The sequence below is a fragment of the Myotis daubentonii genome, chromosome 18, assembly GCF_963259705.1.
Source record: "Myotis daubentonii chromosome 18, mMyoDau2.1, whole genome shotgun sequence".
Classification (NCBI taxonomy): domain Eukaryota; kingdom Metazoa; phylum Chordata; class Mammalia; order Chiroptera; family Vespertilionidae; genus Myotis; species Myotis daubentonii.
In genome coordinates this window covers 20,978,746-21,005,668 of record NC_081857.1, presented here as the reverse complement: position 1 = coordinate 21,005,668, position 26,923 = coordinate 20,978,746, and the positions used below count along the sequence as shown (strand labels likewise).

At 53.8% G+C, this 26,923-nt stretch overlaps 1 protein-coding gene across 4 annotated transcripts in view; it reads left to right on the top strand.

The window, feature by feature from the left end:
- KIAA1614 (KIAA1614 ortholog) overlaps nucleotides 1-24,508 on the top strand; it is a 35,146-nt gene extending 10,638 nt beyond the window's left edge. For 2 of the 4 annotated variants that reach the window (XM_059673897.1, XM_059673895.1), the window contains 8 exons: nucleotides 448-511; nucleotides 6,046-6,192; nucleotides 10,875-12,403; nucleotides 14,302-14,428; nucleotides 16,112-16,367; nucleotides 19,314-19,441; nucleotides 20,194-20,378; nucleotides 23,322-24,508. In XM_059673897.1, the coding sequence (XP_059529880.1) occupies nucleotides 448-511; nucleotides 6,046-6,192; nucleotides 10,875-12,403; nucleotides 14,302-14,428; nucleotides 16,112-16,367; nucleotides 19,314-19,441; nucleotides 20,194-20,378; nucleotides 23,322-23,515 (2,630 nt within the window). In that variant the 3' untranslated portion in view covers nucleotides 23,516-24,508. Of the gene's footprint in view, nucleotides 1-447; nucleotides 512-6,045; nucleotides 6,193-10,874; nucleotides 12,404-14,301; nucleotides 14,429-16,111; nucleotides 16,368-19,313; nucleotides 19,442-20,193; nucleotides 20,379-21,213; nucleotides 22,350-23,321 lie in introns of those variants that run through there. The other 2 variants (XM_059673896.1, XR_009449823.1) reach the window with 2 other exon arrangements.
- Nucleotides 24,509-26,923: the final 2,415 nt, after the last annotated feature.

The following is a 26,923-nucleotide window of genomic DNA, read 5'->3' as shown; positions in this document are numbered from 1 at the left end:
GCGGCTACCATAGCTGCTTTCCTGTGGCAAGTATCCTATTCTAGAGGCTCTTTGCATCGCCCTCCAATGACGCGCCCTCACCACAAAGTGGCTGAGCATCTTGTCAGGTGGACTGAACTCAGGCAGTAGCACCACTGGGCTGTGCAAGTGTGCAAGCCTGAGAAGACACCTCTGTCCCTTCTTTCCTTCTTATTCCAAGAGCTCACTCCTCACCCACTCCCGAGAGGACCCGTATGGGCCCCTTAGCCCACGGCAGGGCCTACCACAGCCACCGTGACAGGCCGTGCCTCCACCTCTCAGGGGGAGACACAGGCAGAGGAGAGGAGTGCGTTTATCTGGGAAGCAAATGGCTTCTGGAGACACGTTTCCCCTTGACATTCCTCAAGTGGCAGTGGAGAGCCCCGTTGCTGGCTCTGCCCTGATCTCTGCTTCTGTTCTGGGTCCTAGAGCAACCATCTGGGGACATGGACTGGGACTCAGGCATCTCCCTGCAGGACTCAGACCACAACAGGTAAGAGCTCAGAGCGCACCCTTTCTCTCTCTCCCTCCTCACCATTGTCCCTCCATTTACCGATCAATGGGAGAGTAGGAGACCTTTTATGAATAGAGGGGTTCAAGAAAGCCAATTTAAGCACAAGGGCAGATCAGGGACAATGGGCCACTATGGATTGTCAACTCTGAGACAGAGTAGAGGGTGCCAGTCACCTCATGTCCCAGGCTGGGCCTGCCTGCTACTTCAGCAAAACCACTCTGGGCATGAGGCACTGTGCAGAGCATTGCAAACGACGTGCTCTTGCTTTGTGGGATTCGGTTCCCCTGCCTGGCCTCTGTTTCTTCATCTTTAAAGTGGGACAACTAGTATGTGTGTGGTTGATTTCATAGGACTGTGTGAGTCTAAAAGGAAATAATGGTTTTAAAAACCTTAGGGAAAGTGTACAAATGCAAAGCATTTACTGCACCAATTCCTTTCCCAATCGAGGTGGTATGCTGGGGTCATGTAAAGGATCTCTCCTCCTCCAGTTTCACCCTGCTATCCCACAGAGTTTGCTCTAGCCACTCGGCCAGTGTCTTGGGGAAAGTGGGCACACCAGGTGATTAGGTGGGGTGGGCAGTGTCCTGACTGGGAAGGTTGGTCAGAGTACACTCACAGTGGAGGTGCGGGAGGCATCTGTGAGTCTGAGCTGCTGCCCACTGCTGTCTGCTCAGAGATTGGCCTCAGCCCTGGCCTGGTACATGTTTCATTGGAGTCATTTTTTGCTCAGGAGTCAGGTTCTGGATCTTCTGGGCCCCTAGGATCAGGAGGTCATGATGAGTCCTGGGGGTGAGCATGGGGGAAGAGACACTCCTGCACTTCCCAGGATTCTCGGGGCTGTAGGTACCTGAGGACACCCAAGGCAAGAATGTAAGGAAGAATGACCGAGCCCTGCCCACCCTGCTTATCCTTGCTATTCCCAGTCCTGCCTGCTTATTCAGATATAGACTCAAAGGAAAGCTAGAGGGAAGCCCTCTTATCACTCTCAAAAACACCAAGACCAAAACTAGAAAGAAAAAGTAATTTAACCATTCACCAGTGTTTTCAAATACCGTGCTCCTGACGCATCTAGTGTTCCAAATCCTAGATGGAGAGGGAAGGATGCTAACTAACACTTGAAGTCCTACCACACAGCTAGTGCCACCTGGGACTTCCATGCCATGTCATTATCGCACTCACACACACACCTCACACTAAAATCTCATTCAGGTCCCAACTTTTATGAATAGAGGGGCTCAAGAAAGCCAATTTAAGAAATCATCCTTGGGAAGTCAGGCTGAAATTCAGGAAGAGGAATTCCTGGCCACCAGAGCTGAGCAGGCCATTGTCCCCCCACCTGGGGTGTCTTGGACACCTGTCCCCACACACCAGCCGGCCAGCCCAGTGGGGGAACTTGTTAGCCTTGTTCAAGGAGGCAAGGATGGAGACACTGATGTCTTAGGAAAGCTCTGTGCGGCTCCATCCAGATCCTTTGAGAGGTGTTAAATGAAGTATGTTCAAAGCAGTCCTGTTTAAGGATGCCCTCTCTTCCCTCTCTGCTGAGAGAAGCTCCTGTTTATGGTCTAGACAGCTGGTTCCCTCTGCTACCCAACAGCGTCCTCTGTGGAAGATGATTTGTGTGAAGCCCTGTCAAAGGTTTGTGAAAGTCTAAAGACAAAGCACCACCTCGCCCTCTCTAGCTTCGAGATGGTGTGTCAACTCCAAACACGACTTCCCTTGCAGACTGCTGCTGGGCCATCTCCTTGGCAGGTGGTTTCAGTTCCTGTTGAGGGGCTGCATTCTTTACTCAGTGAGTGGGTGAGAGTAATTTAACAAAATAATGGTGCTACTAATAACAGCAATGATCATCGTAAATGTGAACAGCCCTGTGCTAACCCCTTTAAAGAGACTCAGGCCTCACTTAATGACTGAGTCCTTAGTTAGCAGATGGGGAAACTGAGACTTAACCCCTAAGCCACCTGTCAGGGTGACACAGCTAGTAAGTGACAGTCCAGAACAGGAGCCTAGGCAGGCTGCCCAGAACCACCGCTCTTGGCTCTGGCCTGTCAGCATCCTGCAGCCCAGAGAAGAAGGCACCAAGATAAGGTCCCTGCCTCATGAAGCACACAGTCCAGAGTACCAGGCCTTCCTTACCTCTTCCCCTCACTCAGGAAACTGCACGCAGTGTGACGACAGCAGGAGCGCTCTATCCTTGGTCATCAAAAGGCTAGATAATATACAAAAACGGAACAAATGCTGGGCAGAAAGTTTATGTATGTTCTGTACACTATATATTTTCTCTCTACCCGCCTCATCCTATAAACTGGGAAATGTCAGTTGGTGTTACATGCCAAATTATTTCCCTAAATCGTGTTCCTGGGATGAAAGGGTTAAACCCAGACTTGTTGGAGCTTATTGTTTTAATCCAGGATTATGATGGCTGCAGAAAGAGGCCACTCTGTCCTGGCTAGGAGAGGACTCGAGATCTCGACCTGCCTGTGCCTTCAACAAGAAACTGGCGTAGATGGAAAAACCAGAGGGGAGGGGGCCACGTGCTGCCCTTTGTCCTTGGGAAATAGCTTAGGACCCTGGTGGTTGGAGGGGCCAAGGGAAGGGCCAGAATACTCACATGGAATTCCCCTTGTCTTTGTAGGGTTTGCTGCTCCTTGAGAGCCAAACATCTGTGGTGTGAACCCCACAGGGAGAGTGTCAGAGTCTCCCCACCCCACTTTGGGGTGCACTAGACTCCCTAGCCAAAGACACAGACTCACAGGGTCATGAGTCCCCTCCCCTATTATATGCCTGCTGTTTACAGATGGGGAAACTGAGGCCCGGGGAGGAAAAGCACTCAGCCACTTGGTCCCTGTGCCCTCCCCCCTGAGCAAACGAGCCCCAGTGTGCAGGGGTTCAGGAAAGTGGCCAAAGCCGTCTATTCTCAGGTGGAATTGCCTTTACCTAGCCATGTTCTAGCTGCCCAACCCTTTCAGGACACTTTCCAGAATTGTGAGAGCTGGGGTTTGGGTGATAGCTCATGATGGGAAGGGTTTGGCTCCAGGGCTGTGTGCCCTTGGCAGAAGCCAAGGTCAGAGTAGACTGGAAGAGCTTCCTCAGATGGAAGAGTCTGAGCCTGCCTGTCTGCTGGGGTTGGCACCCCTGTAGTGGTCCAGTATGATGCGGCCATAGGAGGTGGGCAGTTAGACTGGGGCAGGCTCACCATCCCTCACCATCTCCCATGCCCCCTGTCATGGGAGAAATACCACCTTCCCTCCAAGGACTGGGCAGTGCCTGCCCTCTCCAGGGTGTACCATGACTAGGAATTGCCTCCCCTGCTAACATTGGCTGCCATCTGTGAAGGTGACTGCCACTCTCCCCCTTCTCAGTTTGTTACTGCATGGATGCCTCCAGGCGCCCCAAAAGCCGTTTTTCTAATCAGTGGGAAAAACAGCTTTGTGTGTCAGGAACCGAAGCAGGGCAGCTGATGGGGGGGGGGGGGGGGGGGAATCGACCGCTCCAATTTGAGGGACAGAAAGGAAATAGCAAAGCTGGGAAATGGCTTAGAAACCTGGGGCAAGGCCGATCTTGGCAGCATCTGGCCAGCTGCCTGGGGCCCTCCTGCCTGCCCACCAGGTCTTGTGACAAATGCCCCCCGACAGCCAGGGAAACGCAGCTGTCACCGGAAGGCTCCGAGTGCGCAGGCTGGCAGCCAGAGGCCCGCAGCTGCAGGGGCGGCTCTCCGGGCTGGTAACCTCATTATCTCTGCTGTCGGAGCAGGAGCCCCAGGGAGCAGAGCTGCTCTCAGCAGTGTGTTGGAGGAGCTGCCTGCTCGGGAAGCTGTGCAAAGGGAGGCCTCTCCTGCCAAAAGAGGCTGCGCAGGGCAGCAGGCCTGGAGACTCACTTGCACATCACTCTAGTCAACCCTTCTGGTTCCAAAACTGTGCCTGGGCCCTGCCAGGGTTCATAGGCACAGATGGTGTCTTTATACTAGCAGCACTTTTTGTTTTCTTGCGCCTCAAAGCAGGGTTAGGCACAAATAATAAGAAAAAGAAAGAAAAGAAGAAGGAAGGAAAGAAAGAAAGGAAGAAGGAAGGAAAGAAAGAAGGAAGGAAGGAAGGAAGGAAGGAAGGAAGGAAGGAAGGAAGGAAGGAAGGAAGGAAGGAAGAAAGAAAGAAGGGAAGGAGGGAAGGAGGGAAGGAGGGAAAAAGAAAAAAATCCTAGACTGCCCAGAGCTTATCTCAGGATGTCCCAAGAGGGCTTCAGAGTTATGCCACTCACAGATCTGTCACCTGTCATCTAGGAAACTACTTGGCACCTTCTCCCTATCAGCACAAGGCCCGTTTCTCCAGGTTACGTACGGTGGGAAAGAATGGGGTAGGCAGAGGACTAGGCTCTGCTGAGCCTCTCGCTGCCTGAGCCGCCTCCTGCGGACCTCCCTGGTGAGGACAGGGGCAGCCACGGAGGATGCTGAAGTCACATCAAAGAGCATGTCTGACTCTAGCCACAAACACCCTCAGCCTGTCCTGGGACCCAGGAAGGAGAGGAGACAGAGGATATAGGAAGGATGCTGGAGGCAATGGGGCTGGCTATCGTCTGCTCTGCTCTCAACTGATGTTCGACCTTGAGCAATGTGCCAAGTGTGCCTCTCCGCTCCGGAGCACCCTCATCTGTCAAACGGAGTGAACACCTGCCTTTGGCCGGCCTGGCTGGGAGCGTGAGCTCTGTGGAGAGAAACATCTTATCAGTGGGAGGCTGTGGGGATGCTGTTACTGCTGTAACCCGGCGCCGGCTGTATGTCACTGTCTGCAAGACGGCGTTGAAAAAGGGCTGCTGTCATTTTCTGCAGCTCTGGACTGGCTGGGGAGGCAGCACAACGTGTAGGTGATGAGGGCTGATGAGGACCCTTATAATTACGAAAATCAAGCCATTTGCCAACTTGGTATGGGTCCAGCTTAATTTCTCCCAGCCCTCAACGGATGCCTGATGGGTCTGAGGCAGGAAAACAGCAGGACCTATAAAAATGTCACTTCTCCAAAGAGCAGAGCTGCCATGGGCAGAGCCCTGAGTCGTTGTGCCTGTGGGGGGAGCTCATGGTGGTGCTCGGGAGCTTGAGAGGGTATGTGTGGGTGCAAAGAGACAGAAGGAGAGGGGGAGATGATGCGTGTAAAGACCATCTGGCTGGGCACAGGCCCAACCCAACAACCGAGGCCCTTTTCTCTCCCTCCCCCAGCCATGTAACTCCTGCTGTCTGCCGGGGAAGGAACAATAAAATAATCTGGAGACTCCTCTACCCTTTTCTAGATCTTCCTGGGGTCTCTGTCTCTGGTGCCTGAGCAGATGTCCAAGGCGGGCCAGCTCTGCAGCCTGTCCGGAGGAGCTCAGGGCCTTCTGTGGGAGTTGGACAAGGAAGGCGGCCCATGCAGGGTTTTCCTGGCATAGCCGTGCCAAATACTGTTAAATCCCTCCTAATCCGTGTTATTTTCTTCTAATCCCGCCCCCCCCCCCCCCCCGCTTGCTCCTGCCTGTGTGTCACCCTGCAGGACCTTTGGCCCCAAGCCGGAGCCCGTGCCAAGGAGCCCCAGGCATGAGGAAGCCAAGCACCTGCTGCAGCGAGCCCGCATGAAGGCCAGGACCCGGCCCCTCCGTGCCAGCCATGATATCATGCCCACCATTGACCAGGGTGGCTGGTGAGTGGGGCCTAGGCCAGGGAAAAGAGATGGGACCTCGCCAAAATGCCTCTGCTCACTCCTCCTGTGTGTGTGTGTGTGTGTGTGTGTGTGTTTCCCTTATCGAGTGTTTGCTTTAATTCATTTACTTTTACTGAGGGCCTAGAGTGTTAAGCATTGAGGATATGAAGATGAATAAAACATAATCCGAGCTCCTTGGAGGGACAAAAGTCACTGTCTCCAGGGAGAAAGGCAGGCAAAGGGATCAATACAATTCTGTGGATCGTGGTGTAGGAAAGACGTGCATGCGGGGCAGGAAATCTGTACCTTCACCTGGGGAGACTGGGAGGCTCAAGAGGAGGCGGTTTCTAAGTTGGGGCTTGAAGGAGACTGAATATTCACTGGACACATGAGGGAGGCAGGGGTGAGCATCCCCGGGCAGAAATCACAAGCAGAAGCCCTGTGCTCAGGAGTTTGGCCGGGCTGGAGCCTGAGGACCTGCTGGGTGCATGGTGTGAAGGCCAGAGAGCTCCACGCAGGCCAGTCATGGAAGCCCCAGGACTGCTGAGCAGTTTGCATGTCTCTCATAACAGTGAGGCATCACAAAGGGTTTTAAGCAGGTGGGTAGCATGATCACGTTTGTGATTCAGTAAAGCGGTCCTGGCTGCAAAGATGTGTTGGATCTGGGGTTCCGGGGGCAGTGAGGAGACTGCACCACGCTCCTGGTGCAATGTGATAGGGAGGAGGGTTTGGAGACAAGAGATTACTGAGAGCCAGAAGGAAGCAGCTTTAATGAGGTGGCAGAGAAAGTGGCTAGAAGACTCTGGAACCAGACCACTGGGTTGAATTTTGGCTCTGCCTCTTTTTAGCTGTGTGTCTTTGGGGAAGTCTCAGTGCCTCAGTTTCCTCATCTGCAAAATGGGGATTATAATAGTGCCTATGTTATAGAGTTGTTGTGAGGGTTATATGAGTTAATAAATACATGTAAAGTGTTTAGCATAGCTCCTAGCACATAGTGAGTACTCTGTGAGTGTTACCTCTTGAAAGTAACTTAGAGTGGCCTCCACTTCTCCACTGGGGGATATGTTCCAAGACCCCCAATGGGTGCCTGAAACTAGAGATAGTATTGAACCCTATATACCCTATATTTTTCCTCTACATTCATACCTTTTCACTTAAAGGAAGCACATTATAGCTTCACTTTGGCATATCCGAATTGTCAACATCACTACTATTGCCCTTTGGGGCCATTATTAGGTAAAATAAGAGCTACTTGAACACAAGCACTGCGATACCACACAGTTGATCTGATAACTGAGAGAGCTACTAAGTGACTAATGGGCGGAGAGCATATACAGTGTGGAGACACACTAAACAAAGGGATGATTCATGTCCCTGGTGGGATGGTGTGGGACAGTGCAAGATTTCATCACATAACTGAGAATGGCATGCAATTGAAAACTTATGAATTCTTTATTTCTGGAATTTTTCACTTAATATTTTCTGACAGCTGTTGACTGCAGGTAACTGAGACCACATAAAGCGAATACACAGAAAAGGGGGGACTACCCCTTTTAATTACATCTAGTAATTAACTAGATGTAGGAAGTAGGAGAGGGGAGGCATCCAGGATGGAGCCCAGGGTTCTGACTTGGTGTCTGAAGGTTTGATGGGACCTTATGCAAGGGGTGAGGCCTGGGTGCAGGGCCAGGCTTGGAAGGGAGTTACTCCTGGAACACCCACTAGAGACCCTTATCAGGCAGTTGGATATGGGATCTGTAGAGGAGGAGAGAGGTCAGAACTGCAGATTTGGGTATTACCCTGTTTTCATGATGCTGAAGCTGTGGGTGAGCCTGAGTGCATCAAGGATGGAGAGATGGGAAAGAAACAAGTTCAAGGACATTCAGACCAGCACTTCACATACGTGGCTACTCCCTGAGTCACACCCTATCACCATCATGGGGACTGTTCCATGTATGGTGCACTGCAAAGAACCACTTACATGTGGAGTTCTGGGCCTGAGATGAGACGGCCAGCCCATGGCAGATTGCACCAGGCCTGAGCAGGACCCTCTCTGTGGTCGATAAGGCCTGTGGCTTCCGTGGCATGGTGGGTGTGCTGGGCCTGCCAGTTTTCATCACCACGTGGCACTAGAGGATATGAGGCTTCTCAGTGGAACTGCACCACATGCTCTTTGATGGAGGATGCTGAGCCCAATCATGAAAGGGCGAGGACCTTCACAGCACCATTGAGATGACTCCAGCATGAGCAGAGGGCTGTGGCCTGCCTCTGTGCTCAGTGTCAGTGTGGCCCTTAGGAGAGGGGCTCAGGAGACCCCATACCCTGGCAACAGGTGCCAAACAGGCTACCCTTTTATTTCCACATTTTGTGCCTTGTCTTCCTCTGGCTGGAGAGCACTAGTTATGAATGGGCATGGCTTCTCTGAAGCAACCTAACTGTTCTCTGCATGTATATGGGGCCCAGAGCCTTCGACTTCCATAGAACCCTCCTGTTTCACTTTCCACAGGTATATAGGTTGGATTGGGTAGCCTCACATAGGCAAGTCTATTTGCAAAATATACTTGACTACGTAAATGTACTCTTGTATGCTTCCTCTTCCCTGAATCATGTCAGCAGCTCACAACAACCCATTCACTGACCTTAAGTAGGTTCCCCTCTGCCACCCTGTCCCCTGGCTGTAGAAATGCTATCGGAAAGCAAGGCGACCCACTTTAGCAGCTGCTGTGTCCAGAAAGGAATTACTTTGACTTGGCAGCACTGGTGAATCCTCAGAGGGTAGAGCTGAAAATCAACGCCAGATGGCTTGGTACAGATGCTCTTAAAGGTTATGCTGGTCAGATCATCCTGAAGAGCCATGCTGAGTTAACATGGAGATGCCACGTAGGCCCTGGGCCTTGGTTAGATGCAGGAGCCTCCCTACACCCCAGCCAGCCCAGAGGAAACACATCAGCGTTGATATCAAGCAGCTCCTGGAAATACACGCTTTTGCCGTTTGGGGGACAGATACATCTAGCCTGTTGGTCTAATCTCAGTAGGGTAAACATGTCAGCAAGATGCAGGACCTGACACCATAAGTGCCATTGTCTTGTGTCAGAAAGTGGCTGTGTTCAAACCTTAGAGCTTGAGTGGGATGTACTGAGTGTGTGGTTAGGACAGCATTGTTACAGGAAGTGGGCTCCAGAAGGTGGCCTTCCCATCCTTCCCATAGGCCATTCAGCCCAGGTTCTGAGCCTGACAGAGTCCTCTCCGAGGATGCATACTGAGGTATCTGCTGGCTGAGAAGCTTAGCAGGGTGGGATTTGCTTGCTGCCGAAGTGCCTTGTTTGCTCTGCACTTGTCTTCCAAATCCTCCTGGCACCTTTCTGCACTGTCCCAGCACTGCTGGCGGAGGCCTCTGGGTTTTAATACTTGAGTTGAAGGTGCCTCATGTGATTAAGCTCTCCTTCAGTTCTCCTTTGGGAACAAAAATAGTACTTCTACCTTTGGCATAAATTCCAGGGTGACTCAGTTCACCATCTTGTAAAAAGTTAAGGTCAGCCCGACCAGCATGGCTCAGTGGTTGAGCATCAACCCATGAACCAGGAGGTTAAGGTTCAATTCCCAGTCAGGGTACATGCCCAGGGTGCAGGTTTGATCCCCAGTGTGGGGCATGTAGGAGGCAGCTGATGAATGATTCTCATCATTGATGTTTCTATTTCTCTCTCCCTCTGAAATCAATAAAATTTATTTTAAAAAATAAAATAAAAGTTAAGGTCAGTGATGTGGCTGGTAGGACCTGGATCCCTTTTTAGATGTGATTGTCCCACAGCCCCTTCCTCAGGCCCTGACAGCCTAAAGTGATCCAGGTGTAGGTGGGTCCTCAGGGAGGGAGAAGTATGGTACTTACCTGGCCTCTGACAGAAAAATGGGTCCATTCGCATAGTGGTCTGAAAGTCAGGTAACCTGCTCCAGGGCGCCCTGGTGTGAGATCTGACTTGACCACCAGGCACAGTGTCTCCCAGAGCACAGGTTGGTGACAGAATGCGGAGACCTTTCCTAGCACGGTAATTCTCATCACAGCTTTTCAGGATGAGTGTGCTTGAGGGGCTGAGGTGGGACAGGTACAGGGAAGGGGTGTGGGAACAGACAGAGGGAGCATCTGGAGCATCAGTGTCGCTCTGTCTAAATTTTGTCTAAGCAAGATGATTGGGAACCCAGAGGGAGAGCAAGAAACCCTAACTTCTGGTCCCACACAGTCTCTGTAGAGACTTAAAACGTACTCTTCCCATTAAATCTTTATAGCAAATACGGTACTGCCACAAGTCATCACTGCCAGATGCCATGGTGGCCAGGCTCATGTACTCCTGTGTGCACACGCGTGTGTGTGCGCACCCACACACGCACATCACGCATGCCACGCTGGAAGACTTTGGTGTCATCTTCCTGTACAATCCTGAGTTTAATAAAGTTTCATCTTAACTCAGGCTGAGCTGGCAACAGAGGGAAATGCACAATAAAGAAGGTCCCGTTGATCCTCTTTAGCGCCATGTCTCCGGCTCTGGATGGGCTTGTGAGCTACTCCGGTTTGCTGCCTGGCTCCCCAGGAACCTGATTTGGGGTAACTTGGGGGTTGTGGTTACCACGGAGCACCCCAGGCTACCTTCCTCCTCACTTCTGTGGCCTTGCTTCTGTCTCCCCATCAGGGATGGCAGGAGAAACCCAGCCCTGGACCGGAGGATGCCCTTTGCCTGCAGAGACAACCGCCACAACGGGAGCACGAGCGACTCCTCCAGCGGGGAGTCCAGCAGCGGGCAGTGGCCGAAGCGGGGCCCCTCCCCGTCCCATGTCCGCTTTGAGGATGAGTCTGCCCGGGAGGCCGAGTCCCGCTACCTGGAGCGGCTGCAGCAGCGCCAGCGCCAGGTGCTGAGCCCGGCGCTGCAGATGGCCGAGCAGGGCCCCCTGCGCTCCAAGCCAGAGCTCGCAGACTACATCGCCGGGGGCCTCCTGCGCAGGGACGCAAGCGAACGGACTCCGCACAGGCTTGTGGGCCACCCGGACCGGAGAGCCTTCCCGGAGCGGCCGCCCACACGGGGCATCGAGAGGACCTGCCGAGCCTGTGGCAGTTGCATCGAGGATCTACGCCCTGCCCTTGGGAAGGCAGCCCGGGACCCCCAGCTCCTCCAGGGGCACGGGGCTGCCTGTGGGCTGGAGGGAGGGTTGGCAGAGCCCCTTAGCTCTTGGGGCTTGAGCGCCCCCTTCAGGCTGCTCCCCGCCGAGCAAGGGCCCCGCACCGAACGGATCCGGGAGACACGTATGGGAGACTCTGTGCGCCCCGAGGAGGTGGACTCCGCCCTGGACAGCACGGACACCTCCGACAGCTGCAGGACCGACAGCGAAGAGGCCGGGACCTCTCAGCCCCCCAGAGCCCGCGGCCCCCGACTGCGGGGCTCCAGGCCTCGTGGAGGCCACAGGTGGTGCCGGAAGGCTGAAAGGGAACCACCGGGGAGCCCTCCGGCCCCGCACAACCTGCCTGGGGTTGATCTCCTGGAGGTTTCAGATGCAGTGAAAGAAGGCAGAGGACACACACCCGAGGGGACTCTGTTCCCCAGAGAAAACCCTTACTCCAAGCCTCCTGGGCAGGAACCTGAGGGGGCCCCCCTGGGGCCCCAGGGGGAGTTGCGACCAGGAAACCACTGGGCTCCCTCTGTGGATTCCTCGGCTCTGTGCCGGAAGGCCTGTGCCCCGGCCTCCTTCGTGAAGCTGGCACCCTTGGGGCCAGGCAGACAAGACCAGGTTATGGGAAGCCACCAATCTCTGGAAACCATCCCCCTGAAACAGAGCCATGAAGAGCCCTCTGCCCCACACCAGGCCCAGCAGCCAACGGCTTCCCTTTCCTCGGAAGGCTGGGTGCCAACTCCTCCTTCTTCCAGGAAAACCACTTCACCTGGGCCTCACAGGAAGGCACCCCGCAGGCCTGGTGACCGGGGAGAATCTGCTGGCACCCCCCGGCCTCCTTCAGGAAGTGTAGTTCCCAGGACCTGTGAGCTCAGCCCCCCACAGACACAGCCCTGCAGCCACCACGGCGGGCACCCACTGCTGGGCCTCTCCACCAACAACTGCAACAACAGTGTGCCTGGGTCCTCGTCCTCGGGGGGCGCTGTCCTCGAGGGCAGGGTGGAGAAGGGCACCAGCAGCCAGGAGCCCGAGGCACCCCTGGAGAACTGCAGAGGTGGTAAGGTGGCCCAGTCTGGGGCAGTCCTAGAGCTGAGGCCAAGTCTGTGGTCTCACACATCCTTCTCTTACTGCTCGTCTTCATAAGTTACACAGCCACACACCATTCCTAGCAGCCCCGTGGAGCCCCCTGATCAATGGCAGGTGTCAGGGAAGCTAGCAGGGTCTGTGGGCTGGGTGCAGGGTTCAGCATCAGCCTGGAGGCGGGTTAACAACTCCCCTGAGGAGGCAGAGCATGGGAAAGCGGTGCTGAAGCCTCTGACCTCTGGGAATCCTGAGGGGTGTATCGAAGGACCAAGCTAAGTGGCTGGTGGTGGCCTGGGCTGCAAGGAAACTGTACCATCAGCAGAGCTAGGAGAGGCAGCAGCTCTAGGATTGACCATTTGCTTAGAGTAGTAAGTGCTAAAACGCCCCTTCAGTGTCTTCATTTCATTCGTTCAGTATTGTTTGAGCACCTGTTACATGCCAGGCACTGTTCTAGGCACTGAGGGGAATAAATGCAATAAGTGAATTAATTCAGCAGCAGTCCTGCCCTTGAGACTTTCCGTGGCCAGGCACAGACATGCTGTCTAGAGCAGCGGTCGCCAACCAGTGGTTCATGGACCACTTGTGGTCTGTGAAGTCCGAAAGGTTGGCGACCGCTGGTTTAAGGAAACCTTTGGAGCATCGATTGCCAACCAGTGGTCCACAGACCACTGGTGGTCCGTGAGGTCTGAAAGTTTGGCAACCGCTGGTCCAGAGGACACAGTGACCAGTAGGCAAAGCTCTTACAAGGAATGCTGGGTTTGCTCTCTGGCACCTGAGGCCCCCGCCCCCCCAGACCCCCGGCCCTGCTGGGCAGACTGGTGTGTTTCAGCAGGCAAAGGATGTAGGATATCACCTCTGCCCTTGGAAGGGGTCCACATAATGTGGGCAAACCTGGGCATCAGCAGCCTTAGCTCTGATCCCTGATGTTGTGAGCTAAGGTGAGCACCTCAGCCACTGACTTTTAGGCAGGAGACACACGCCCACCCCACACAGCCTGCTTTAATGGGCCCACAGCTCTGGCAGCCCTGGGGCTGGGCTGGCTCAGGAGGGATTGAGGGCTTGGACACAGTGGAGGAGGAGAGGGCAGACAGACGACAGGCCATACTGACCTTACTGAGGATGTGGATAACAAGAATCTCCCCACCCTGTGTGCTGGCCACCCCTCCCCTGCACACAGACATACACTTTCCCTCTCCCTCCCTTGCTCACATGAACCTGGAGGAAGCAGGCCCCTCCTTGAACTAAGGTGTGGTTTCCTTCCCTGGTGGGCTTTAGGCTGGCTGCCCTTAACCACTTCCTGTGGATCTTCTATTCTGAGAACTGCTGACCTTTTTGGGCAGCCGATCTTCACCTCCTTGGGGCCTGGAGCAGAGGCCCAGGTGAGGCTCCTCTTCTCATTAGCCAGGAGGTCCTGGGCATGTCACTGGACCCCTTTACACTCCAGGCTCCTCCACTGTAATCTGAGGGTAATCATAGAACCTGTCTCCTAGGAACCCATGAAATAATCTCTGGGGAGGGTTTAACTCATTGCCCAGCACATTCCAGCTGCCTCAGGAATACAAAATATTCCCCTGCTCTCAACTATGTCTCTTGATATAAGAGGGACATGACTTACCACAAACAGTCCCTTCATTTAACAGGCATTAATTAATCAGCTACTGTGCACCAGTATTGTGCTGGGGGAAATGGGGTAACAGCAGTACATAAGGCCCTGTCCCTGTTTTGTGGGGCTCACCACTGCCTCTCTCCAGCTTTCTCCGACTCTCCTGCCTCTGGGTTGGGACTGTCCCCTCCCTTGTGGGATGGGTCAGTGACATGGGAGGGATGCTGTGGTTGTTGCAGGAGGAATCCATGACTTTCTCACCTCTGCAGGTGTTGGCACCGTCAGCTCCATGGGTGTCACCTTCTCCCTGGCTTTAGAGGAGCCAGAGTCCAGCCAGGAACCAGAGGAAGGCCTGCAGAGGACAGAGTCAAGTTCTGAAGGGCTTGTGTCATCCCAGTGAGTGACAGGAGCAAGAGTGAGCCCTGCCCGTAGGAGGTGGGGGGGTGGGAGGTGCTAAGTGAAGAAAGAGCCCCCCTGGAGTGGTAGCATGACTGACCTCACTGCTCCCAAGTCCTTGGAGGGTTCCCAGACTTACATCTAACCATGGCACCCCAATGCTTCTCTCCCAAACATTTCCAACCTAATGTGCTTGATTATGTATTCACCAAACATTCACTGAATGGCCTCAAGCTCCAGGTGCTGTGCTAGGCACAGCTGGCCAGCCAGTCTCAGCCCTCAAGGTGCCCCAGGTTGGGACAGCCTGTCTGAGAGAACTTGTTCCTCGCTCTGGGCTTGGAGACAACCAAATGCTGAGGAAAGAGCTCAGTATTTACATTGCCATTCTCTCTTTAGCGTGATGTCTGAGTCCTTGTTCTGGGGAGCCATCCTCTAGCCAGGGCCACCTCTTCTCTGCTATGCATCATTCATGGTGACATATGACCCAAGGCTTCACGTGCCACTGAAAGCCAAGTCTCCATCTCCAGCCCTGTGTGCTCCCAAACGCCACACCTGTGCATCCAGTTTTCCCTGACACGTCCACCAGGGTGTCTGAGAGCCTCGCTGAATTGTTGATCACTTCGACCAAAACCGCTTCCCCCAGGGCCTCTTCCCCACGAACACAGAACCACTCCACAGTGCTCACACCCACATCTGGGCATCCTCTGAGCTGCCCCATTTTCCTTCTTTCCGACTCCAACCCACTGGCCGGTCCTCTCCAGCCCCAAGCCCACCCGTGTTGCATTTCTCCTGGTCTAAGCTGCCTTACTTCTTTCTGTGCAACTCTAACAGCCCTGCTGCTCTCTGCCTTCCCTCTTGCCCCCTCTAGTCCCTTCTCCACACAAGAGTCAAAGGTAGCTTTTGAAAACTTAATTCAGTGATGTCATTTCTCTTACTTAAAACCCATCATGTCTTTCCTTTAGCTTGGAGTAGAATTCAAACCTCTTGCCTTGGTTTATGTGGTCAGTGTAATCTGCCTGTCTGACCTCACCTGCTTCGTGTCCCTTGCTCATGATGATATCCACGTCCTAATGGCCTGGCCCCGCTATGTGCTTGAATGCACCGACCCCCTTCCTGCCCTCGAGCTTTGCTGCCAGCTTTTTTCTCCCTGGAGCTCTCATTTCTGGGCTTGGTGGGACTGACTTCTTGCCATTCAACTTTCAGTTTAAAGGTCACCTCCTCAGAGAGGCCTTCCCTGGCCACCCTGTCTCTCTCTGCTTCACCCTACTCAGCAGTCGCTGATGGTGTCTCTCCTTGGTTTCCTAATCTGCTGTTTATAAGCTCCCAAGAGTCAGAACCTTGTCTGTCTGCTTATCACTCTCACCTACCCAGGCCATTTGCCACATGTCCCAGTGCCTACGAGAGGCCTAGAAGAGGTTCTTTGGAAATAGTGAACGAGCAAATGAATGAATGAATGATCGGGTAAACCCGCTGTTGAGTGTGAAACCAAGGGTCCTGTCTGAGCTGCCCTTTCTAGAAGCTACCGTGCAAGATCCACTCAGCCTTTCTTTCTGCAGCCTGGCGGTCTCTTCCTCCACAAGGCGTGGTGCTGGCTCATCCGGGACCCACAGAACCCTCAGGAGAAGCCCACCCTCACTTCCACAGCCCTCTCCCCCCAACCTCATGTCCACCCTTGCATTTCAGAGACCTACCAGGGGTCAGTGCAGGACCTGGCCCGCCCTCAGCTGCCCCTTCTGACAGGAACAAGAAAGCCAGCAGCAGCATCACCACCCTTGGGCTGAAAAAGTTCTTCTTGGCCTTGGGCCAGGGCACACGGCCCAAGTTGGGCAAGTCCCGCAGCCGCAGTGTGGAGCAGCTGCAGCCCCCTGCGCCTGGTCCGGCTTCACATACCAGCACCCCCAAAATGAAGAGAGCCCCATCGTTACAATCCCTGCATCTGGTGAGTCCGAAGGGCCCAGACAAGGGCTGTGTGAGGCAGGTGGTGGTGTAGGCACCATTGGAACAAAAGGTGAAAGGAGAAATGAAGTGCTGAGGAGGCAAAGGTGGAGAAAAGAAGGCTCCTGCTTCCCCACAGTTGATCTCTGAGACTTGGGTCCCCAGGACACAGTACGGTAGCAGCATCTCCCCTCCCCCACCGGCTTTCCAGTGTGGACTCATCCTAGATGCCTTCCTCTCCCCCTCCTTCAACTCTGTCACTGCTGCCAAGACCTGGAGTCTACTGCCTGGTCATTCTAGAACCTTCTTCATGGCCACAGTGACCCTTAGTCTAGCACAAATCACTTCCTGGATACCTCCAGGACCTCCAGACTGGCATTCCTGTCTGTCTTTCTCCACTGGCTTCCAGAATGGTCCTTCTGCTATGCAAATCTGGCTTACCATGCCCTCACTTCATACAGGCCATTGGTCCCTTACCACTCTCAGGATAAAGCTCAGGTCACTTGACAATGCCAGAGGGTTTCTGTGATCTGACTGCTTTCATCTCACATCACTCTCCTTCTAACACTCAGCCCAGTTGTCCTTGACCTTGAAGTTCTGTCATGAAGGCCACACACTGTCTGACTTTCAACCTTCATGTTTCTTTTCTCCCGCCTTCTCTACCTGCTAATGTCTTCTCATCCAAGGATACTTCAGCCATTGCATCTTCCAGGAAGCCACTTCCTACCCTTCCTTACTCTATGTTTTTATCTCATTCTGGGCTACCCTCCTTGGTGGAACTTGCACATAGTATTTTAATTGATTTTTGTTTGTCTCCCCTCACTGGAGTGTGACTTCTTTGAGGGAACACCGTTGATCTTTATATTCCCAATATTCAGTACAATGGTGAGTATAGTAGACATAATGCACAGTGAGTGAGGAGATGCAGGGCAGCCTGCTAAATTGTCCCTCCCCGTGTGCTGGAGGGTAAACCAACAGCAGCTCACTGACTCAGCTATGTTTCTGAAAACCCTGTTCTGTTCCAGGTGTTTCCAGTATTATGTTTGTTCTTCTAGTCTCTGCTCCCCTCCCTGGGCGGAAGGAAGCAGGTGATTGTGGTTTGCCATACTGGAGTCTTTTATTTTCAGACTGAATGAAAATTCCATTTCAGTCTGGCTCCAGGAACACTACCTGGTACGTGGTTGGCATTCAATAAGTATTTGCTGGATGAATGAATGGAAGGCAAAAACAGAAACAAAACAGCCTTATATAAGCTGGGAAGAGGACCCGAGAGTGACACCATGCTCCAGAAATTCACTTTCCCCATGAAGTTAGATCTGTCCCCTGTATATCTGAGCCAGGACACCTGGTGTGTTGCCCTCAGAGCTCTGTAAAGCCCTCTAGGGAAGTGACAATGATGTCAGTGTAGTAGAGGTGCTGTCAGCAATCTAAGCCGAGTGGGAAGGGAGAGAGCAAGCTGGTGAGAAAGGGCGGACTGAGGAGTAGAAAGAAATGTACAAGAACTGGAAAAAGAGGATAAAAGAAGAACCCATCTCTCACCCAGAACTATTCAGGACATAGCTCAGGGCGAGCGACTTCCTGTTAGACTGTTGTGCCGCCGGGTGTGGGGTGAGAGGGTGGGTGCATGCTGCAGCAGCTTGCTTTCCGTTTTGCCCTCCTGAGTGGGCAGCGGCCCTGTTCTCTCACCCGCCCCCTCCTGATGCTCCCACATCCTCCACTGGCTGTGGCTCTTTCCCTTTACACCTGCATCTGGAAGGCTCTCCTCAGGAAACTCCTGCTTGTCCTTCAGGTCTGCGTTAACATGACTTATCCCAGGAAGCCTCGTTGAACTCTGATATAAACCAGCTATAAATCCCCCCCCCCTTCAATTTCTTGATGATATGCCTTATTTCTCTAGAGCATGGATTCCAAATGTAATACATGTCTGTAACATTTGTTTTAAAGTCTGCTTCTCCCTACCATTCCTACCCCCCACCTTCCGAATGGGCTCCTCACTGGGTCGATTTCTAGAACACAGATCAGATTTTGTAACTCTTCAGATGAGCATCACTCAGGGCTCTCTAGCAGGCCATACGAGGTCCTTCCAGGGCTGGCCCCTTGCTCCAGCCCACCTCCCATCACCTCTGCAGCCTCACCACCAGACCATGAGTATGACCCAGAACCGACCATGTTTTCCCTCGCCCCTCATGTCTTCGTACCTGCTGTTTCTTCTGCCTGGAGCACGCTACCCCTGTATTCACCTCACAGGTTCCTGCCTCTAGCCTCACTCAGAGATCAGCTCCTCTAAGTGTCCCCCGGCCTCCTAAGCCAAACAAAGTCTCTTTCTGCTTCCCTGCACATCGTCTGCACTTTCAACCAAGCACTTCCTACTGCATTTAGGGCCTTTAACTTACCTGTGCCCACCCCACACCCACCACTGGGGAAAGTCCTCAAGGGACTTTTGTCTTTGCCATCTTTTTATTCATGATGGTTTAAGGTGCACACTTAGATTAAAAATTTTAAATGTAACTGATCATAAAAGGGATATACTAAAGAATCGCAAAATGGAGCTCCAGTGGCGCAATCGGTTAGCGCGCGGTGCTTATAAGAATCGCAAAAACACTATTTAACATTTTAACTCCAAAGTTATGTTTGTTATTCTATAATTAATTTGATTTAATTTTTTTTTTAACAAGAAAATTAGATTCTCTTAATAAGTGGTGTGGTAATTAGTGTCTTAGTACTAAATTGTTATTTCAGCCAAGACAACCCCAAACCTGGAAGCTTCAGGTCATATCACCTGTGTAGACCCATCTACTTGAGTAAATTATGGTGCAGCAGCTTGAAGTAGTGACAAAACTCCTCCTGTTACTTTGAAAGAGGGCCCTCAGGTTCATGGTTGGGGTCAAGTCTCTGTCATCCCCTTGCCAGGCGGCTTTTCTCACCTGCAATATTGGACCTTTACCTCTAGGTGTCACCCTCTCACCAACATCGGAAAGCTGCCTCCTTTCAGAACCTCTATTCTCTGCTGAGCGGCAAGGTGGACCGGTCCAGCCTGTACCTGGTAGGGGAGCCAGGGGACCACAGTGAACCTGGCAGGTAAGAGTGGGCAAGTGGGCAAGTGGTCTAGAGGACAAACTAAGAATGGACAATGGAACCATAAGCTTAACTTCTTGCCTCAGCGGCATGGCCCTGAATGGGATCCCATTAAGAGAAAGGGAGGCCAGTTCTCTGAGCCTCAGGTGCCGCAGGAGTCTTGGAACCCGCACCTCATGTGCAGTTGAGCTTTGAGAAGGTGTGGGGTGCTGAAAGGGGTGGAGTTGGAAGGTTTGATTCCTCCATCTCTCTGCTGTCTGATGACATCTTGAAGTCAGAATGTCCAGAGACCTTCCTTAGCTCAGCTAAAGATCAGATTAAAGATCCAGAGGCAGAGACCTCAAAAGAGGCCCTTGACCTGTGACCCTTCCTGGAGAAGGCCCTTGACCTGTGACCCTTCCTGGAGAAGGCCCTTGACCTGTGACCCTCTAGGTTAGCTGCTCTTACCTAGAGTTCCATGGAGGGACTTCAGGGTGTCCGTTAACTCCTGGAAATTTTATATAAAATTACAGCTTTCATCAGGTTCTCAGAGAAGTCTCTGCACCTGAAAAGGTTAAAAACTTTGCTCATGGCTGGGGCTTCTGGTGCAGCAGCAGGCTGGGGAGCTTCAAGACGGGGGTGCCAGTCTCGGCCCTAGCAGGCTCTTCATGCTGGAGCCCCAGCCGTCAGTGGAGAGGCAAGTCTTCTGTAAGCCAAGGGGCTGGAGCCCAGTGCCAGCCCTCGTTGCCCTCACTCTGTCTCCGGTTGCCATGCAGGTTAGCCAAGGCCCCGCCCCGGCGTGCGCTCAGAGTGGAGGATGTGGGTGCCCCCAGCCTGGCCCGCACAGTAGGCCACGTGGTGGAGGTGTTCCCAGACGGCACCAGCCAGCTGCAGCTGCAACGCTCCCCAGAGGGCACTTTTGGCTTCTGTGTGGCCTCCGGGAATGGGCGCCGGGACTCAGGTACGCTCCCTCCACTTTCTGGGCCCCACAGCCCTGGGACCTTAGCAAACCACACTGGTGATCAGAGTTTTTTTCTGGTCTTTGGCTGGGCAGTGGAGCTCTGGGCTCAGAGAGCCTCTGATCAAAAGGACTAGAGTTCTTCCCGCAGGGGCTCTTTCTGAAGAGTCAAGGTATGGGGCTGCTGGGGGCGGGGGGAAGTAGCTCTTGGCAGGCCTGACCCCACTGTCCCTCTGCTGTCTGATGACATTCTTAAAATCAGAATCTTGAAGGCCAACTATTCACTGGGGAGCCAGAGGGAGACTGCTTGTGCTTGCCAGTTCTCAGAGGCAGTCCTTTGATGTGGCCGATGTGTTTAAATGGTTCCCTCCTCCAGCTGCTGAGTGTGTCTGGGCACGCGGAATGTGCCTGCCTGTCTGTGCATCCAGGCCCCTCCCTCAGAGCTGGCTCCGGAGGGTTAGGTTCTCAGGCATCCTGGCTCCCAGACCCTGGCGGAGTCAGAAGGAGCATTCGGTGGCGCACGGAGAAAGGTGCCTGGCGCTTTTCTTCACTTCTCTCCTCAGAAAGAGAATGTATTTGGGGAGCAGAATTCCAGATGGGGACTGGCATCATCTGTCAGTGTGAGATCATACACAACCAAGCATGTACTCGGCCCCCATACCCCCCAAAAGTCCTTTTAGGATCCTCTGCAGGCAGTGGGATCCCCTCCCCCATCACCTGTCATGGAGTTCTGACGGGCAGGGGTCTGTAATCACCAAGGGCTCCTCGGGCTCTGCCCTGGCCCACTCTCCCAGGCTCCCTCACCTGGTTGGTGAGAGCTCTTCCCTGTCCTGCCCAGGTGGTGTCCTGCCTGTACTGCTGCAGCTAGCCGTCGGATGTCACAGAGATCCCCATGCATGCGGAACAGGGCCTCCTGGCCACACGCCGTCCTCCCGCAGCCAAGAGTCGTTTTTCCTGGGCCTCAGCGGCTCTGTGGGCTGGGGTTGGTTTGCAATCCTTCCTAAAGAGTCAAGATGCTGGTGCTAACTTGCTGGCTACCACATCCGATTCTATACAAGCATGAGAGAATAGCAGGCTTTGTCTTCTGCTTCTAATGCAACATAAGGAGCATACATCCTTAGCAAAGGCCGTGTTCAGCAGCCAATACATGCCTACAAAGCAGTCTCTCTGTCATATTTTTGGCATGACTTTCAGTTGTAAAACCTACCCCCGAGTCTCCCCCAAATGGCTGGCATGACATCAGTGTCTGGTCTGACTCTGGCTGCATTCTTTTGGGTTTTCTCAACACTCCCCACCTCACATCCTGCTGTATAGCAGCCATTTCTACAGGCCCCACCCCTCCCCATTTTACCTGCCTTTTTCCAACATGCAGACAGGCCAGAAAGCAGTTCAAACACCCAGATGGAAGAGGTAGAAGACAGGGCCTGTGAGAGAGAAGCCTGTGCAATCAAGATGACAGATGTACCTTGCTGCGGGGAGACAGCCTCTCAGGAAAGGCTAGGGGTGACTGAGAAGCACCGAAAGGGGCTCCCCACCTCAGCCCAGGGACAGGGAACTTGACAAAAGATCAGATTTGCTAAACCCAGAGCTAGAAATCCTCAGGTGCCTCAGAGGAGATTTCAATGCACATTCAAACCCAAATTCCACAGAGTGGGCTCTGGAAAGCTTGACTGCTGGGGCCAGAGTTGGGCCGCATGGATCAGAGCGATGAGTTCCCACTGGTCCGAGGTGTGTTAAATGGCTTTAGGTCAGAGACTGAGAAACAGGGCAAGTTGCCCTTTCGTGTCCCTTCTAAGGAAGCTGGTTCCAGGAAGAGGAGGTGGGGAGTGATGCACAGGCAGCTGTTCAGTGTGGAGGGAGCCAGCTGAGCCTGGGCTGGCAGCAGGGAGGGCGCTGAGGCCTTGCAAAGTCCCCCCCAACACCCCCCTCGCCCCATGAATTCTGCCGGTGTCAATCATCCCCTGCGGCCCCCCAGTGGACACCTGTGTTCACCAGATTTCCCTGGAAGAGCCTGCTCCTCCTCTAACCTCTTAGGTGAAGGGGTTTGAAAGGTTTTCAGCAGAAGTTTTGGTGAGAGGGGAACCCTCTCCTGTGTGGCCAGGAGAGGCGAGTGTCACCCGGCCTATCCAGCCCTGAGGCCCCACAGAGCCTGTCCCACCAACGTGGGTTCTCTGAGTCAGACCCAGGGGAGGATGGGTTCTCCCAGGGCTCCCGGTGCACTTTGGAGACCTCGGAATGGTCACACTGGCCAGGCAGGGCCTCTCGGGGACAGTGCGGGGGGGGGGGGGGGGGGTGAAGAAGGGAAAAGGGAGCCACCATGTCTTTAAATATGGGGGTAGGATTTTTATGTTTCTGGGCCTTTGTCCAGAGGCCTCCGAGTTCCAAGTGAGGACTATACCCGAGGAAGACTGAGGCCAGGGCTAGCCCTAGACAATAGCAGGAAGCAAGCCAGGCTTGGACTGGACCTCAGCTACTTCAGCGATGCCTTCCCCCCACTCCGGCGACTTGAGGGCAGCAATGGAGTTTGTGTGTGAGTGCCATTTAGCACTGTGCCGGACACGTCGTAGGTCATTTTCCTAATTTTTAAGCATTATTTTCCTATTCTACAATCAAAGCTCATCTCAGAAAAAGCTAAGATTAGCTCATTCACACTGGGGTATATGTGAACCATTACAGCTGAAAGCATTATTTGCACTAGGGCATTTTAAAAGAGGAGATGGAGAAATGAAGTTATACCATATCTATATATGAAGTAGTTGTGATTTTGAGTGGGAATAATGAGGGTGTGTGTGTGTATGTGTGTGTGCGTGTGCGTGAGCAGAAGTGCCCTGTATGAGCACCTGCCCCTGCCCCTCTCCCCCCCAAAAAACAGCACCCACCTGGTCAGCATGCCAGAGATGCATGTCTTTGATTTCACTTGTTAAGTTCTCCTGTTTTCCTTTGCAGGCTTCTACGTGCAGGAGATGGCTGATGCAAGTACGGCCAAGCTGTACTCGGGGCTGCTGGGGGTGGGGGATGAGATCCTGGAGGTGAACGGGGCCAAGGTTGCAGGGCTGGGATTGGCTCACATTGAGGAGCTCCTGACCCATGCAGAGAGCTTGTCACTCCGTGTGCTGAGGCAGAGGCCCATCCCACGGTGACTCAGAGGTGCTCTGGGCCTCAGTGTCACTCCCTCAGAAGCCATGAAGCGGCCTGGGGGGAGGGGTGACTGGGAATGCGCTGCACAAAGCTACTTGGGAGAGGGAAGGAGCCTACTTGGATATTTTGTTTAAGGATGTAATTTGTGCAAAGCAAGGAGAAGAAAATACGGGTGCCCGGGCCTGGGGTGGTGTCAACAGCTTCCTGCACCTTTGTTGGCAGGGGGAGGAAAGAGATTCATTGAATCACTCAGCTGGTCCCCGAGCATCGCCTCACCGTCAGGTCCCATCCCACTCCTTGTCAAGGGCTCCTGCAGCTTCCAGCACTCCCGAACCAAAGACAGTGCTGGGCCATATCGGCCTGGAGCCTGCCTCTTCCCATCTCGTTTCTCCCAGCTCCCATTCCACACCTTTGCTCTTTTTCCAGGAATGGGAAAAGTGTCCTCGAGTAACAGCCTTGTAGCCATTGACCCCATATTCCAAATCAAAAATTGGAACATGTGGTCTGGAGTGAAAACATCTAGGAAATGTGATCTGGTAGCCAGAATATTACAAATTTTTTGTAATATATAAGATTGGGAGTGGGGGGGGCGGGCGGGCAGGAAACTGAGACCAATTTCAGGGAGGTGTAGCTGTGGCCAGTGAGACTGGCCAGATCTGCCCCGTCCCCACTGCCCTTCCTCTGCCTCTGCCTCTGCCCAGAGCGAGGCTGGAGCTACCGGAGCCGCCTGGCCAGGAAGGCCTCTGTCTTCCTTCTGTTGAGCTTGGACACTGGGCCGCAGCTAGGGCCACACAATCCTCAGCCACAAGCTCTCTGTCCAGACCCCCTGACAGCAGCTCTGGATACGCCAACCCACAGGGAGAAGGCCGGGCACAGGCCGGAGGATGGGCTGTCCCACCTGGTCACTCCCCTCTTCTAGGACTGAACACTGCCCAAAGGGTTAGTGGGTGGCCATGTGTCCGTTTTAATTTATTAAAAGCCAAAGCTGAAGCTTCTATCCTGAGTTGCTATCTTTTGGGCTGCACACTCACTCGCTCGCTTGACCTTTAATAGCCGTCAGCAGAGGTTTGGGTGGGGGAGGAGAAGGGAGGACAAGGGCACCGCGGTGGCCTGTGTTGGGCACGCCAGAGGGGGAGGCTGGGGAGACACCTGGGGTTGGGGTGACAGTGTAGATGCAGAAACCTCCAGGGTCAGTCCTAGGGCTGGGAGAGGAGCCCTGGCAAAGCACGTTTATGAGCAGGACATGGAATGAAGGTAAGGGGCCTTGAATAGATGCAACTGGCTGTTTTAGAACTTGGCCGGGTGCAGACTGTGGTTAAAAACAAACAGTTAAAATGAGTGTTAAGCAGCTCTCAGGGAGCAAAGTCACTGAAGGAGGCACGGGGCCTAAGAGGAAGGTGATGAGGAGAGGAGGCAGCAATCCTGTGGAGTGTGAGTACTCTCCCATTCTAGGGTATTATGCACAGGAGCCAGTTAAAACCCCTCCTTACTGCCCCTGGAGGTTAGGGGGTGAGGGGGGCTCCCAGAGCCTCACAGCAGGGCAGGATGGGGAGGCTGGGCTGACCTGCAGTAGGAGATGAAAGAAGAATGGGAAGGCTCTAGCAGGTGAGCAGAGGGGCCAAAGGAACAAGTACTTGGGTCTTTAGGGTGTGAGGAGGGACTGGGACACCTCGCAGACCAACCTGGGGCCCCCAAAGTATAGAAATGGCTCCACATAACAGGAAACCACAGGCATAGGGAAACCCTGGTGGCTCCCATACACCAATTCCTTGCCTTTACATGTTGACCCAAGAAGTATACCTTCCAAAGAGGACTTCTCGTGGTTAGCAGGGCCCAAATTCATAATCGAGCCTAGCAGCCATTGTTTACCGAGGCCTGTCTTGCACACTGCATGTCAGAGAAAAGCCACAGACTGAGGTGCCAAGCTTCCTGCATTGCGGTCTTGCAGTCTGAGCCAAATCTGGAATCCTATTTCAACCAATGGACTGAGACTTGCCCTGTCCAATCAGAACTGCACAGTTGTAGCCTCATTTGTATATTTGTTGACCAATCAGAGTAGCTCCATAATAACCAATCAGGACAGTGCTATTTGGACCAATCAGGCTGTGCAAACATGGATTCCTCATTTGCATAGAAATGAGGAGAAGGGGGAAGAAGTAAAGAAAAGGAAGAAGGGGAGAGGCACTTGGGACTGTGTGAGGTCGCCCTGCCTTGCTCTAATTCCAAGAAGGTACAGTGTGCCAGGGCCATGCCTTGTCTAGGTGGGAGGGGACTTTGGCTCCTCCAGGTGTCCTTCTGACCTTTCCCATCTCTGCTGCCTAGGGTCCGGCCTGGTATCGCCCACAGGACCACCAGAACCCTCACTTAGAACTAGGAGCCCGGCCATGTGCCAGGCAGGAGCTCAGGTTGATGAGAAAGATGGGCTCTACCTCAAGCTGCCAGAATCTAGGAAAGACGCTCAACCCTTACCACAAGGCCAGGTGTGTGCAGCAAGGGAAGCTGGCACCTGGGGACGTGGGGTAAGGAGCCTGGGAGGGGTCAGGGATCACCTGGGGAGGGAGGCCTATGAGGAGGTGCGCCACACAGGTTCTGTAAAATGAGTGGGAACTAGCAACAAGGGGAAGGGAAAGGAGGTGTGGCACCGAAAATGAATGAAGTGCAAAGGTGTGGCTGTTTCCTGTGCCTCACCTATTCCCCACCCCCACCACGAGGCAGTTCGTGGTACTCTGTGTGTCCAGACCTCGATTCACACCAGTGGCACCAACTTTGGCCTCATTCAAGTCAGTATCCTTAGAGCAAGTTCAGATGCCACTAGCAAGAAGCCTGGCGGTCCTGGGCAGGCTGCGCCCCCACTGACGCCTGTTTTAACTTGCTTTGGGGGGGGGCATCTTCCCTAGGCAGGCGAGGCCTGCACCAGGTAGGTGCCCTGGGTCTGTTGCGGGCCAGTGACTGTGCACCGGCAACGTCCTGCACCCACCTGCCCTGGATCCAGTCGCCTGCACCCTCCACAAGAGGCTACTCCCATACGGGTGTCCCTGCAAAGTCAGGACAGCGGCCGCTGTGGTCCTGCGGGTCCAGGCTCTGCACCATCCCAGCCACTCGGCCACCCGGGAGGTATAGGCCTCGCTGGCCCTGCAGCCCTGGTCCTGGCGCCCTGCCACCCCCCGCTGCTGCCTCCAGTCCCGTTCCCTCGTCTCCGTGGGGGCAGAGATGGGCCTTGGGCACAGACAGAGCCCGAAGTCCGGTGCACCCCATCCCCTACATGCAAGACACTTTGCTGGGAGGAAGGCACCCTGATTTTGCCCTCGAGGATCTCACGGGGAAGGAGGGCCAGAGGGCCAGAGTCTGGGAATTTCCCACTAAACGCTGGTGGTGACGTGGGGTGCGGGGTGGGGACCAGGTGCGGGCGG